General features: G+C 33.7%; 3 protein-coding genes across 4 annotated transcripts; 1 reads left to right on the forward strand and 2 right to left on the reverse strand.

The window, feature by feature from the left end:
- Window positions 1-1702: 1702 nt before the first annotated feature.
- LOC7487012 (DNA-directed RNA polymerase V subunit 5C) lies at window positions 1703-4207 on the reverse strand. Its single transcript, XM_002297714.4, has 4 exons — window positions 3820-4207; window positions 2938-3114; window positions 2490-2603; window positions 1703-1952 (listed from the first exon to the last, which is right to left on the reverse strand). Exons 1-4 carry the CDS (start codon window positions 4102-4104, stop codon window positions 1827-1829), a joined length of 702 nt encoding a protein of 233 aa, XP_002297750.3. The 5' UTR covers window positions 4105-4207; the 3' UTR covers window positions 1703-1826.
- Window positions 4208-4781: 574 nt separating this feature from the next.
- LOC112328195 (F-box protein SKIP5) lies at window positions 4782-8168 on the forward strand. Its single transcript, XM_024605248.2, has 5 exons — window positions 4782-4997; window positions 5851-5995; window positions 6079-6157; window positions 7050-7108; window positions 7617-8168. The coding sequence occupies exons 1-5, from the start codon at window positions 4874-4876 to the stop codon at window positions 7963-7965; spliced, it is 756 nt and encodes a 251-aa protein (XP_024461016.2). The 5' UTR covers window positions 4782-4873; the 3' UTR covers window positions 7966-8168.
- A 663-nt stretch (window positions 8169-8831) lies between these two features.
- Window positions 8832-14038, reverse strand: LOC18094334 (beta-galactosidase 15). 2 transcript variants are annotated; one of them, XM_024593338.2, is made up of 17 exons: window positions 13574-14038; window positions 13258-13466; window positions 13106-13172; window positions 12888-12980; window positions 12556-12699; window positions 12052-12140; window positions 11841-11946; window positions 11641-11728; window positions 11416-11537; window positions 11139-11300; window positions 10727-10923; window positions 10527-10630; window positions 10312-10421; window positions 10002-10223; window positions 9598-9809; window positions 9236-9515; window positions 8832-9147 (listed from the first exon to the last, which is right to left on the reverse strand). In XM_024593338.2, the coding sequence occupies exons 1-17, from the start codon at window positions 13739-13741 to the stop codon at window positions 9037-9039; spliced, it is 2484 nt and encodes an 827-aa protein (XP_024449106.1). In that variant the 5' UTR covers window positions 13742-14038; the 3' UTR covers window positions 8832-9036. The 2 variants fall into 2 exon arrangements, with proteins under 2 accessions (XP_024449106.1, XP_024449105.1); XM_024593337.2 differs by lacking the exon at window positions 13574-14038 and having other exon boundaries at window positions 13258-13500.
- Between the last annotated feature and the right edge of the window lie 188 nt (window positions 14039-14226).

Below are 14226 nucleotides of genomic sequence, written 5' to 3' on the forward strand. Positions count from 1 at the left end.
TAAAAGAAAAAAGTTATTTGTCTGCTATAAAGAAGTACTTTTTATCTTTTCATTTGATTATCCACAGTAAAATAATTATATTATCCCTTGAGATTATGAAAAAAAATTAACTAACAATGTAGGCTTCTTATATCTTTTAATTTTTCAAATCAATCCCTAAACTTCTCTTTTTATTTTTTATTTTGTCCTTGTTCTTTTCATTATAATTTTTTAAAAGATAATTTATTGAATTAGATTTTTGTTTTGATTCCATCCTCATTTAATTTTTTGCTTTGTCAAATTTGGTCCCCATCTTTTAATTTATATTTTTTGTAATCTAAGATAATTTTTAGAGTTGTATTTTTTTTATTTCACCCTTCTTAATTTTTTTTTCTAATATATTTCATCCTTATTCTTTTAATTGTTGTTTTTTTTTTTTGCTTTGCAAAACTCTCAAGATTGCTATTTTTATCTGATTGTATTCTTTAACATTATATTTGTTAGGATTTAAGTTTCTTAGTTAAACTCGTGTCTAAGATTTCACAGGTTGCAAACTTTAGAAATTAACTCAACTTCATGAGGTTTACCTAAGATTACTTTGGTTTTTTACTTTTTAAGTTAATATTTTTTTGATTTCATCCTCCAATATTTATTTAATTTGAGAGTGAACTATGTTTTTTTTTTCATGCTTTATATGACGTTGGTTTTATCATTTTTCTTATTTAATTGGATTACCTTTAGTCTTTTTATTTGTTGTTCTTTATTAAATTTATTTTTTAAAATAAATTTTATTCTTGAATTAAGTAGAATTGAGTGGTTGAATATAGACCAATGCTCATTTCATTTTGTTTTGTTCAATTTGGTTTTATAAGACATTGCTTTGACGACTCATATGGCTTTTTTAGATGTCATCGTCTAGACTTTTACAGTCGGGTTTAAATTATCTCAACAATAGTCCAGAATTTTGCAATTAGGTTTAAACTGTTTCAACAAATTTTTTTTTATGAAAAAGCAATAACCACAATAAAATGATAGTGAGTTTCCAATAATTTTTTTTTTTATCTTGTTCCATATATAATATTAATGGCTTATTTGTTTTACTTGGCCAAATGTTTTTTTTTATGGTTCAGATGCTATCATTATCTATAATTTAAATCAAATTATTAAGCTGCCTGGTCTTATTAGATCTTGTCAAATTTACGAATAAAGTGTCAAGTTTTTCTTGTTTCTTTTTAAAAAAATATTGTAGTCGTCTAAGTACTTTTTTTGCGTGCCAAACCGGCGCTAATGCAAAGATGCGGTCAAAGTTAGATAACCAATGAATTCGATGAGAAAAGTTCAAAGTTAACCACCCTAGTTAATTAAGTAACTCAAAGGTTCAGCACATAGCATGGACAAGGCTCCAATTTTATGACCAGGCTAATGCAAAGATGCGGTCAATCACCAACACTGATGGATGGTGCTTACAAACATCAAGCTATAATCCAGGCCGCATGCACAGCACCCAGTCTTTTGAGAGCAAGCCGGGACCTATGCCAATCAGTAGAGAATGATAGAATGCAAAGAGTTCAAACACAATTCTCCAACATAACAATGTTTTCTTTCAGATCTGGATAAATGAGTTTCGGAATTTTTACACCATTTGAACCTGTATAGCATTCAGCTTTGCAACTCAGTTCCACACAATCGTCGTATGCATGATAACAAATTAAATACAACATACTAAACAAAATCTACATCATATTCTGGTATTATATCTGATTTAATGTATTTTAGATTGTCACTGATGCAAAAAATATTTGTTTTTCCCTTTTCTATGGATAAAATCAACACCATCAAAGAACACATTAAGTAACACAGCGGTAAGTTACCAGGTGATCAACAATTTCACCGCTGTATGTAATTTTCACCATCTGCCCCTTCTGCAGTCCATAGTATTGCACAATAGCATCAGATTCTAGCATTCTTGGGAGCTGAAAGGAAAAGGCAAATAAAAACAGTCAGATAATGTGCTTTAGCTTGATCAATCATTTAACAGATACCTTTGCCACAAAAACAATGGAATCGGAACATGCTAGATAGTAGATAGTACAGCTGTAGCAGAATTTCAACCTTCTAATTCTCAAGAGAAAACCACGTAAATGTTGCTTGTAACTTCAAATTTATACTTCTAAACAGAGCTTTAAAGAAACTGTTTTCAGGTATGAGCATAGCCCACATGCCCTGCACCATACCATGCTTCGTGCGTTACCCTAAATTTGTAATGAAAAGCTCTACAAAAACAATCTGCTTTGGAAGGTTACCTTTATGAGTAACTAGATTCCAACAAAAATAAATCTTGTGGAACTCAAAGGATAATTGAGGTAATAATTTCAGGGAACAGGGAGACCTATAAATGTGAAATGCAATGCATGTCTGGGTAAATCCACATAAGGATGTTGATATCAAAAGGATGTCCCTTTATAATGCCATTCACTTTTTTGGCATGTCATCTTATAACTACATAATACCTGTTTGTCTTCCAACTTGTATTTGTTCATAACCTGTTGCTTCTGCTCAGCGGTCAGTATATCCATCTGTGGCTGCAGAACATGCTTGGTGATGTTCACCAGCAGGTCAGTGATCTGAATGCATAGAAACCATCAAGTAATTGTCAAACATTTGAATGAGAAACCTTTTTAAACATAAGCTAAATTCTAAAAGGACTATAAGCTATATAAAGAGGAAACGCTAGTCAGTTGACAATTTCCCTAACTTTGGTGGCGAAAGAGCATAGAAAAATTGCAAGGACATAGGAGTACCGCTAGTATAACAGACATGATTGAAGAGTGACTAGCATGGCCTCTAGCAGCCAGAAATTAGTATCATTAATTAAATCCCTGAGCGCTCTAACTTTTTACTGATGGCCTTACAACGAACTGCAGTATGAAAAATTATTTCAGCAACAAGGGAACATACTTGAAAAACCTCCACTTTGAATGGAAACTTCTCCAGCTCTTTCTTGGCAAAGTGGTTCATTTTGCTTTGCAAGATGAGTATGAGCCCATGTAGACTCTCTTTGTTAAGAATCTGACCATAAACAGTCCTGATATTTGCTGTTTTAATTTCATCAGTTCCCAAGAACATCACCAGGGTCTGCAGAACAGTTCAAGAAAACTATGACCAGGATTTCCATACAAATTTTGCCTAATAGAAAGTACTTAAACTAGGGCTGCTCCTGTCTCATAATTCCACCTTCACATGTTACTCCAAGCATGAGATTTTTAAGAAAATAAAAGGCCAACTCAGGTTTTGATCGACAAAATTCAATTCGAAATCCATTTCTTCATCATTTCTGTATAACCTGCACTAATATGTTTGCAACCCCAAAACTTGTCACAATCAACCAAGTAACGTGCCCAACAAAAAGGGTGATAACCCCAAGGATAAGTCATAAAAATGCAACAAACCATCATAAACACCATTTGGCGTGCATATGCAACAGCCCATTTTTCATTTCATTTTTCTCTTCAAAAAGGGTCATGTCCTTTAATGAATCAAAACATAATGAAAACACAAGATTTTAAACAGTCTACTTAGAAACCAAATCAAAAGGCATAAACTTTATAAATGGTATAAAATAATGCAATAAAAAGTTGCCACATTACAACTCCTCTGTCCTCTACGCAAAAACCCCATGAAAATAAACAAATATAAATTATAAGAAATACTATATTATTATTATTGTAAAACCCCACATCATAAAAGCGATGGAAATACTCAAAAAAATAATAGAAATGATAACAACAACAACAACAACAACAGCACCACCAACAACAACAACGATAGCAATAAGCACACCTTCTTATGCGGATTGGAGCGGAGAGAAACAGAGAAGCGGAGGCTATCAAGGTCAGGGCTATTTCCAAAAACGGAACGGAACTCAGTGAGCGAGCGATTGAGTTCTGAGTCAAGCACGTCATAACCACGGTCTTTGAGCATTTCCAAAACTGTCCTTCGAGAAATGTAGTATCTGTAGCTCTGTGCTGACCCTTCGTCCACAAAATCCGTCAGGCATCGATCGCGGTCGAGAACGCCGTGGAAGGAAGCGCCGTTGCCGTTAAAGGTCTCTGTGGTTGCTGCCATTGTCAAGTTCTGTTACTCTCTGTCGCTCTCCTCTATCTCTCAGACTGACCGGCTCACGCTGCTTGTGTGTGTTTTTAACAGGAGGAGAGTGTGCTCTGTTTGAAGCGTAAAGGTTTTATAGGCCCATTTAAGTCATTGGGATGATTTATTTCTTGGATTACAATTTGGGCCCACTCGGTAGATATATGATCCAACCTGGCATTGTTATTAAAACCAGGCAAGGTTTGGTATCTCAACTTAAAACCTTGTTTTGATTAGGTTTTAAAAAAATTAAAGGCTAATTAAAAATTTAGATTGATTTATGTTAGTATTTTTAATAAAAAATTGAGTTAATCCGTGGGAATAATTCCAGCTAACTATGATTTAAACCTGAAATTTAATTTTTAAAAATATTTTCACTTGAAAATATATTAAAATAATTATTTTATATTTTTTATATAAATATATTAAAATTATTAAAAAAAACACTAAAAAAATAATTCATTCATATTTTTTTCAAGAAAAATACTATTTTAAAACGTAATCATACGTATTAACCTTATTTTCTGCTTTTAACCGTAGGGGACGAGAGTTTTTGGACGAAAGACAACTTCCTCAAAAGACTTAACTACACTAGACGACATGTCATCTACGTCACGCAACAAAAAACTGCCATTTACTTGCAAGTTGCAACCACCACCAGCATCATTTTCACCAACATTAAAAATTTCAAGAAATACAGAGAGCGAGCGAGCGAGCGAGAGAGAGAGAGAGATAGAGAGGTGGGTTCATGGAGGAGCAAGGCAAGCAAAAAAAGAAGAATAAAAAGCCATTATCATCATCTTTTTGCCCCATAAACAATCTTGATGATGGTTGCCTTATGCACATCTTCAGCTTCTTATCACCAATTCCAGGTCTGTATCCTTTTCTTTTTCACCTTTATTTTTATGCCTCTCTCTGCTTTTACGTGTTGTGTGAACCTTAATTGGATAAAAAGTTGAAACTTTTTGCATATAATTTGGTTTAGTCAGGTGTATTTGGGCTTATAGTGTAAAACCCTATTCTCCGATTTTGTTGATAGATCCATGCAAGATTGAGTTTTCAGCTATTTTTTACATCTGGGGTCTTAATAGATTGGTGTAGTTTTGTGAAAAGTGTTGATCTTTAGTTTATTTTTGCCTAGATTTTGTTAAGTTGACCATTTTTTATGCTTAGTCTTTGGAGTATGTGGTCTTTTGGGAATTGGAAGAGTATGGAATTTAATTCATTTGGTTGATAAATTGCAGATTAGAGAGAGGGAATCAGCATGAATTATGCGAGCGAACCTCGTTAATTTATATAACTTTTGCATTGCTTATTTAAGGTTCACCAACTGAAGAAGATTCGATTGGAAATTGCAAGCAGAATTTACTGGGGAAAATGAGGGACTAACAATGTTAAGTTAAAACTTTATTTGCAGTGGCTGCATAAATTTCAATGATTATTTTTGGTGACTGCATTTGGCTCAGTGGTGATACAGCTGAGGAGGGGGTGGGGTGTCATGTGAAATAACCTTTTAGTGCAAGAATGTCCTATATTTGTATTTTGGTGGCTAGCATATTTTTCTGTTATTGTTTTAGTGTTTATTCTGTTAGGCAAGTAATTTTTATTTTTTTTATCTTAAGTGGAAAACAACAATATGATAATTTCATGATAAATTTACACCCTTGACACATGTGTGGCATAATTTTGAGCAATCTGTGTCACAAATTGCTATTGAGTTTGCAGATCGGTATAACACCGCCCTCGTTTGCCACAGATGGTGTTACTTGGCATGTCATCCTCGCTTATGGCTCCGAGTAGAACAATCTGCCAAAGATTTATCAGAGCCTGGAGTTTTCCCCAGCATTGAGAAGGCTGTCTCTGCTGCTAGGTATGTATGGTGACATTTTCTACATGTATTTTTCAGGAAGAACAGAGGGAAACAAAATCTTATCATGATTATTGTTCCTTTAGGCCCGGCGACACCATTCTAATTGCAGCAGGTGGGAGGCATCTTGCCTCTAATATTCAAATAAACAAACCTCTTTGCCTGGTATGTGCTGATGATTTATACCCGGTGATGTTATTCTGTCTTTAACTATAGCCTATTGTTAATAAATACCTCACGAGTGGACTCGTTGGTGGAATCCTCTAGCTGTCAGTATCTTCAACATTGGTTCTTGACTAAGGATAAATCAAACAACTTGACCTCTAGGCTGGTCTGGAATAACCATGACCGAGGTTACACTACTTCAGGGGTCCTTTTTTTAATTAGGTCCCTTTTCTTTCTATTTAACAAACCTTAACCATTTTTTTTTATATGAGTCCTTTTTTTTTGTAGTCAGTACACAGTGCACAATACTCGTAGGATAGGGATAACATTGATTCAACCGTACTTGCCTGATCCACAATCCTTGTTGGGGTGTCTGTGCTTCATGTTTTGCCCTTGGAAAATGATCATTGTTGACCGACTGCTTATAGTTTGCCCCATTAATTGAACCATCTACATGTAGGTGCTGTCAACATATGATGGCTCTTAGTCAGGTACACATCAGCATCCAGTTTATGTCAACTTAATGTTCAAAATTCAATTGGCATCACCTGGCAAATTGTAAAATGCAGATTCACTGTAGGTTATTTCTTTTTTCTCTTTCAATGATTCTAGATTTTACCACATGAAGAAGTCAAGCTTCATGAATCACAGTCATGTAAAAATAAGCGACAATGTGTGAACCAGTATTTTGACCATGATGTTGTTTTCAGCACTAGGGATGGGGAACGTGCTTTGTTTTTTATAATAGTCACATGCACTTTTTGATAAAACCTATTCAAACTACAAGTGGCTGGCATCCTTCGGTTTATTACTAGGGAATTGAATAGTGAACTTATGTAGTAGATAATTTTTTCCAGATTCTGCATCTTCTATCACAATTTACTTTGTTCAGATTGGTGGTGGTGAGCTTCCTGATGAAACAACTCTCTTATGTTCTCGAGGTTCAGACAGGTGTGTTGAGATTTATTTTTTCTCCACATCATATTGTTGGATGGTGATCTGACTAGAGTTCTCTCCACATAAATTATGCGGAGCCTCAGTGCTTTTGGATCTCAATTTGCTAATATTGAAATTAAAGGATGTCTTTCATGTCCTCAGAATTTATGCTTGTATCATTGGTATGGCATTCATATTGCTTAGTGATGCACTAATGCACATCAGACCATCGCTAAAACATGCTCGACTTCTTGTGTATTTCTTTGTATGATTATAATGAGAAAATCACTTCAAATCAACTAATATGACTAGAGTAAGGTTACATGCCCACAATATTTTATGCAACTGGGATGCCTGATCGTCTGGCTCCTTATTAATGTCTCTTTTGATTTTAATGTTAGCTACTTTCCTTGCCTGGCCTCTGTCAGAGGATTTTGTTGTCCAACAGTTTAGAGTTGACTCCTCAAAATGTTACCATCCTAAGCCACAAAATTTGGTATATCCTGTTCAATTCTTTATGCAGTGCACTGGAGTTCATAAATACATGCAAACTAGCAAACCTAACAGTGAAGGCAGAGCTTGGTTGCTGCTTGCTTCACAGAAGTGGAAGGCTAACCATAGACAGTTGCATACTTCAATGTGAGGCAAGCCCTTTGGACTATCTCTCGTGCCCCATCATCAGTACAGCAGGGGGGAATGAGGTGGTGTCTTCCGCGGTGAAAACTAAAGGTAATAGAGTTTCCGTTTCCCAAACCAGGATTGAAGGAGGTGCCAAAGCTGTCCTGACAAGCGGGGACCTGACATTGCAGCAAGTTCGAGTCATTTATGCTCGAACTTTTGTTTATTTCTGGTTTGATGTAGATTCTCAGTGATGATTGATTGTTCATCCCGATCTTGTCTGTGCCATAATGGAACTAGTTACATTATTGTTTATCACTGCTGTATTGATTCCCGATTTAGATAATTTAATGTATTAAGACGCTTTCTAGCTTTCTTAGCATAATTGCCAGTACAGTACACTTGCCCACCTGTGATTTCACTTCATATGAAAAAAAACTCCAGTTCTTTTCTATAATTTGACAAGTTTATTTCTTCCTTGCTTACCATAATTGTCTTTATCTCCTGCATTCCAATTCTGATAATGAATGCTTTTGCTCTGAAAACCCACAGTTGATTTCTTTAAAAGCTCCACTGGACACAAGCTTGTGCAATGAGAAAAGTCACAGTACATACAATCTACAAACGAGTAATCAGACGCCACATCAGTCCAAAAAATAATGCCACCAACACCAAGGCGTTGCCAAAGCAAGATTCAACATGATAAGTTGCCAGTTGCCGATGCAACTGATAATAGTCATTGAAATGGACTCAACGACTGTAGAAAAGAACCCCGGGACCATTTCTTTTGTTTGATGGTAAGTTACATCGAGCCAAGAGAAATACATTAAGTTCCATGGATGATCCCAAACCCAAGGAACGTCTTTTGATAGTAGAAACATTGCTTATGGAAACAAAAGTGGAGGATGCTTCCCAGATAGAAGCACACAACTCAAGAGCTACACCCATCTAACTAAGAGAGCAATTTCAACAATGATGCAGCTAAAGCACCACACGGCATCTCAACTACAGGCTTCGAAATCTTCTATTGCACCATCTTAGGTACGTTAGACAGCTCACAACCAACCATAACCTGTCTTTATTTGTTAAGTTGCATTTGATTAGCATTCGAGGACAGAAAAGACAAATACGTATTTGGTTATAAGGATGAAAAATAGTATCTCGGGGATAGTTTTAGTGTGAGTTCCTGTGAGAAGAAGACATCGAAATTGTCCCAGCTTTTCGACAGTTAAAAAACTAAAAAATAATCCATGGCAAAGTGCCTAAAATCTTAAAAAATCGTTGTCTAATAGAGACTTAGAGAGAACTAATAACAAAAAAAAGCCCTAACAAATAGCCTCCACAGAAAGGGTCTTGATAACATCATCACCACAGGTAGTCGAGCCAAATGTATCTTCGGAAACATCAATGGTGCACGACTCCTGGCCAACACATGCCTGTGAAGAAGAACAAAAATGAAAAATTAACAGGTTGCAAAGGCCAAAGAATAATAAAATAAAATAAAAACAAAAAATAAACACTTACCTTTTCGACAACAGATAATGCATCCTTTGATCCCTCACAAAATCCCTTCACAAAAGATCCACAAGACCCTTGTGGATTACCGAAGCTAGCAAATTTAACAGCAGAAATCGGTCTTCCTTGGCATGAGAGCTCGATCTTCCTGTTCTCCTCAGCACTGATGCATGCTGATCCAATAGCAATAGTTCGGAAATTAACCGATGAAGGGTTTCCACCAAACTCTTCAAACAAGACCAATGTGTTATCGCCAGTGTCATTAAGGAATGATCTTGGGACATGATACCTGACAAAGACATCAACTGGAACGTTAAAGCAACAACAAAATAATCCTCAGAAAATAGTTCTTCGAAGGGCAAAATGATTACCATCTTTGAGTTGGATGGCCACAGTTAGAGAGACACTTGCTGCTGTCGTATGAACCTCGATAATCACATGGTTCAAGATTGCAATCACCCTCAGCTATGAAACTCGGCCAATATCGACCAATGCTGTTACCATTAACCCAAGCTAGACCTTTTCCCATGCCAAGTAAATCTACCACAACAGGATCTGTTCCCAAAGGAGCTTTGAACACAGTCTACAAAAATTAAAAATAATTTATAATATGTCACCACAAATTCCGTGTTTTAAACTATGGTTCAATCGCAATTTCAAACATGATATATTACGCAAATAAACATACATGATGTATAATACATTAAGGTTTTGAAACGCAACAGAAACAATAACTTGCACATATAATGCATTAAAATTAATTAATTTAATTTACCTTGTACCAAGTTAAGGTCCTGTTTACAGGGAAGCTATCTTCTTGCCACTTAAGAGATTGACTGCTGTAGAGTTCTTGATTCAAACCTTCCAATCCAATCTTGTATGACCATTTTTGTGATGATAAATCCTTGGCAACTGTCTCATCATCACCATGGTAGCCAATCAGCTCGACTGGACCAGTAATCCCAGATGGTACCAGATCAAAATTGGCTCCATAGTTCTTCAAATTTATTGAAAAAAAAACACCAATTAAGCACTAATTAACAATACTCATTGAAAGATTATTAAAAATTAGGATTGATTTTTACCGTGAATCCAACTGTAGCGCTGAGCAGACTAATTGTGTTTTTCTTATGATTCAATTTCACGTTTTGCTCAAAAACAAAACTCTCACCGCCATTCTTAGACCATTGAGAACCTATCACCAAAAGATAAATAAATTTATCCACATTATAATTAGAATTTAAAATAAATAAAAACAAGAATATATAAGACTTAATAACCAAGATTTTCTTTTTCTCACCAATAAGTTCTCCATTAACAAAGGCATGAAGAATTTGGCCGCTACTTTTAACTCGGAGTGTCATATTATAACTCCAGACTGGATCATCTTTTTTAAGATTTATACTGTTAAATAAAAAAAAATTAACCAAATAAACCTCCAATAATATAATAAATAATGTATTGAAACAAAAAAATAATACATAAACATCGAAAAATGACCTTGTCATGTAGAATAAATAATCACTCAAATCATTCGCTGCCTCTTTTTGGTCAAGAATCTGATTAATGGTGACATCTCCCTTTCCAAGAAGTATAGTCTTATCGTCCATTTCAGGTCTCCATGACCATTTAAGAGAAATGGGCTCATCTTCGGCGACGTTTGCTTTCTTGACCATCACTGATGTTTGAGTAGATACCTAGTAATATATATATATAAGATTTTAATAAAAATATTGTAATAAACTATAAATTTGATATAAAAATATAATAATAATAATAATAATAATAATAATAATAGCGATAAATGTTTGAGCTGATAACTAATAATATTGATATACAACTTATATAGTTTTGATAAATAAATTATAAAATTTTGATAAAAATATTAAAATAAACTATAAATTATAATTACCTTGGCTGTATTGTAAGACACATTTTGACAATCTGGAAGTATACTAACAGACCATGCTGGTACTGTATAATTTATGCCTTGGAAATTGATTGTTTTATCAGTCCCTTGGTCTACATTGGCCAAAAAACAGCTTGATCCACCTTCATTTGAATATATAGTGCCCTAAAAAAATAAATAAAGATGCAATATTAAAGCAAAATCAAGTATTAAATAATTAACAAAAATACAAATAATATTAAAAAAATAAGTATTAAATAATTAACAAAAAAAAAATTACCCAAACAGAATCATCACCCAAATCGACAGAGGAAACGTTCCCTGTTGTGAGAATATCCTCCATGGAATGCAATAGGTCATGAAGTTGCTTCAAATGCCCCCATTTTGGTTGGTTCAGGTTTCCTGTTAAGAATTATATTTAAAAACAAAAAAACAAAAACATATAAGACCATGATCTCAAACTATGTAGTAAAATCAATAAATTAATTATTAAATAAGTTGTTACCATATTCATCCAGTGGTGCGTCATAATCATAGGATGTAGTAATGTATGGACCACCGGCTGATCGACCAAAATTAGTTCCACCATGGTACTAAAATAGCATAGTATAAAACTAATGTTACAAAAAATGAAGTTAATTATGAAAAAATATAGTTATTATAAAATAAAACTATAAATATAAAAGATTTAAAGCATAAACTAACCATATAGTAGTTTTGAAAAGTGCCTCCCAATTGATAAAATCTTGCTACAGCAAAAGCAAGATCCTCAGCAGTCCTGTGTGGATCTTTACCACCCCAATTCTTATACCTTGAAAAAAGTAATTTTAAAAATTATAATTAAATAATATATTAATTTATACGGAGTTTCAATTAATATTAGTAAATAATATATAAATAAAAAAATATAAATTACCAGCCAGTCCAATTCTCCGTCCACATTTTAGGAATATTTGATCTCCTAGGTTGGTATTGATCACAATACCAACCATTGCATGTACTGATCTGTTCGCAATAATTACAAAAATTAATCACAAAATAAAATTATGATATTAATCTTTATAGTAAAATTAAAATCACTAATATTAATAAAAAAAAATAATCATGATTACAGAAACCAGTTCTGACCTGCTAACAATAATTTTAAAAAAATCAATCACAAACTAAGATTAAAATATTATTTTTTATAGTAAAATTAAAATTACTAATATTAATAATTAAAATACTACATTTTTATAAGATTAATGCAAAAATCAATCACAGATACCTTTATGTAGTAAAATTAAAATTACTAAGATTAGTCAAAAAAAGAAAATCATTATTAAAAAAATCAATCACAAACTAATATTAAGATACTACATTTTTATAGGATTAATCAAAAAGATAAAATCATGAAAAAAATAATAATAATAAACTATACCATTGGTTCTGGAGCATCATCCTGCTGGCACATGAGCCATGGAACTCCAATGTCAAGAGATTGAGCCATGTTTGCGCACCAATTCATGTATGCCTTCCCTTCATCTCCATAAGATGACATGACATTGCCATATTCGTTCTCAATCTATACCCATTTTTATTTTAATTTGTTAGTATGGAAAATAATTAATATTTTGACAAAAACACTTACCATATATGACATGTAGCAAAAATTCAAAATAATAATAATAATAATAATAATAATAATAATAATAATAATAATAATAGAGTTATAATAAAAATAAAAACTTTTAAAATATATTTATAATATACCTGAGCAAGAATAACAGGACCTCCTTGGGATGCAAAAAGGTTTTCTCGTTTCACCATATCGACGATCAATGTAGTGAAGTTTTGCATCTCATTCTGCAGTGAAAAAAAAAACTGAATTAATTTAAATAAATTAAGTAATTAAACAGTAAATAATAACAAATTGAATTAATATGATGAAAAGAATGGTGTAAAATTAATTAAATATATATTTTTTTTACCTTGAAAACATCATTATCAGTTCTCATCTGAATACCAGGCATATTATGCAACCACACAGGAAAGCCACTGCTCAATGAAAAATACATTAGAATTAAAAGAAAAATAAAAACATGAAAATAAAAACAAAGAAAAAACCATCGTGATCTCATACCCATAATTCCATTCAGCACAAACGTACGGTCCAATACGAAGAACAGCGTAAAGTCCTTCATCTTGGATTGCTTTAAGAAACCTTACAAGGTCTAGATTGCCACTAAAATCATATTGCCGACGAGCAGGTTCATGAGCATTCCAGAAAACATAAGTTTCAATGGCATCTAGCCCACCTTCCCTTGATTTCTTCATCAAATCCGGCCACATCTATATATACATATAAATCAAACTATAAACATAAGCTAAATGTTTATCAGAATCAGAGAATTATTAACATGTTGAAAAACTATCAAGATCAGAATATAAAATATTGCCTGTGTAGTGCTTCTGGGGTAATGGATTGATCCAGACACAAGAACTCTGTGCTTGCCATCAATAATGATGGCCCTATTATCATAAGTCACCTGAGTCGCAGTAGCCCACAGGCGGCCAGACGTGCAAAAACAAACGATGAAGAGAGCAAGAATCCCTGAAGAAGACATGTTTATCGATCAAGCAAGAGAATGGTGAGTGAATATTGTCACCTGTTCTTATACATATAGAAGTAGAGAGCGAGTTAGAGATACACACTCGATCTCAAAAGGATGTTGTATCTTATCCTTATCCTTTTAAAATCAGATTGTTTATTTTTATATCTTTCTTTCTTTCATCCTAACTAGAAATTAAAATACAATTAACCATATATCAAGAAATTAAAATAATATTAACTAATTCATGCATGATATATAAATTTACACCATGTAACTCCCTGTTGTATAGTTTTGATCGGTCTGTGTCGCGAATTGCTCCTGCTATTGAGTTCACTTATAGTCCTGGCGGGTCTGTTACGGTAAAGACGTCTTCTGGCGGGTCTCTTACGGTAAAGACGTTCTGGCGGGTCTGTTGGGGTAAAGACCTCTTCTGGCGGGTCTGTTGGGGAAAAGACTTCTTGAACGTTTGACTTCTTGAAGTATAATATTTTGCTCTT

This window comes from Populus trichocarpa, chromosome 1 (assembly GCF_000002775.5).
Source record: "Populus trichocarpa isolate Nisqually-1 chromosome 1, P.trichocarpa_v4.1, whole genome shotgun sequence".
NCBI classification, from domain to species: Eukaryota; Viridiplantae; Streptophyta; class Magnoliopsida; order Malpighiales; family Salicaceae; genus Populus; species Populus trichocarpa.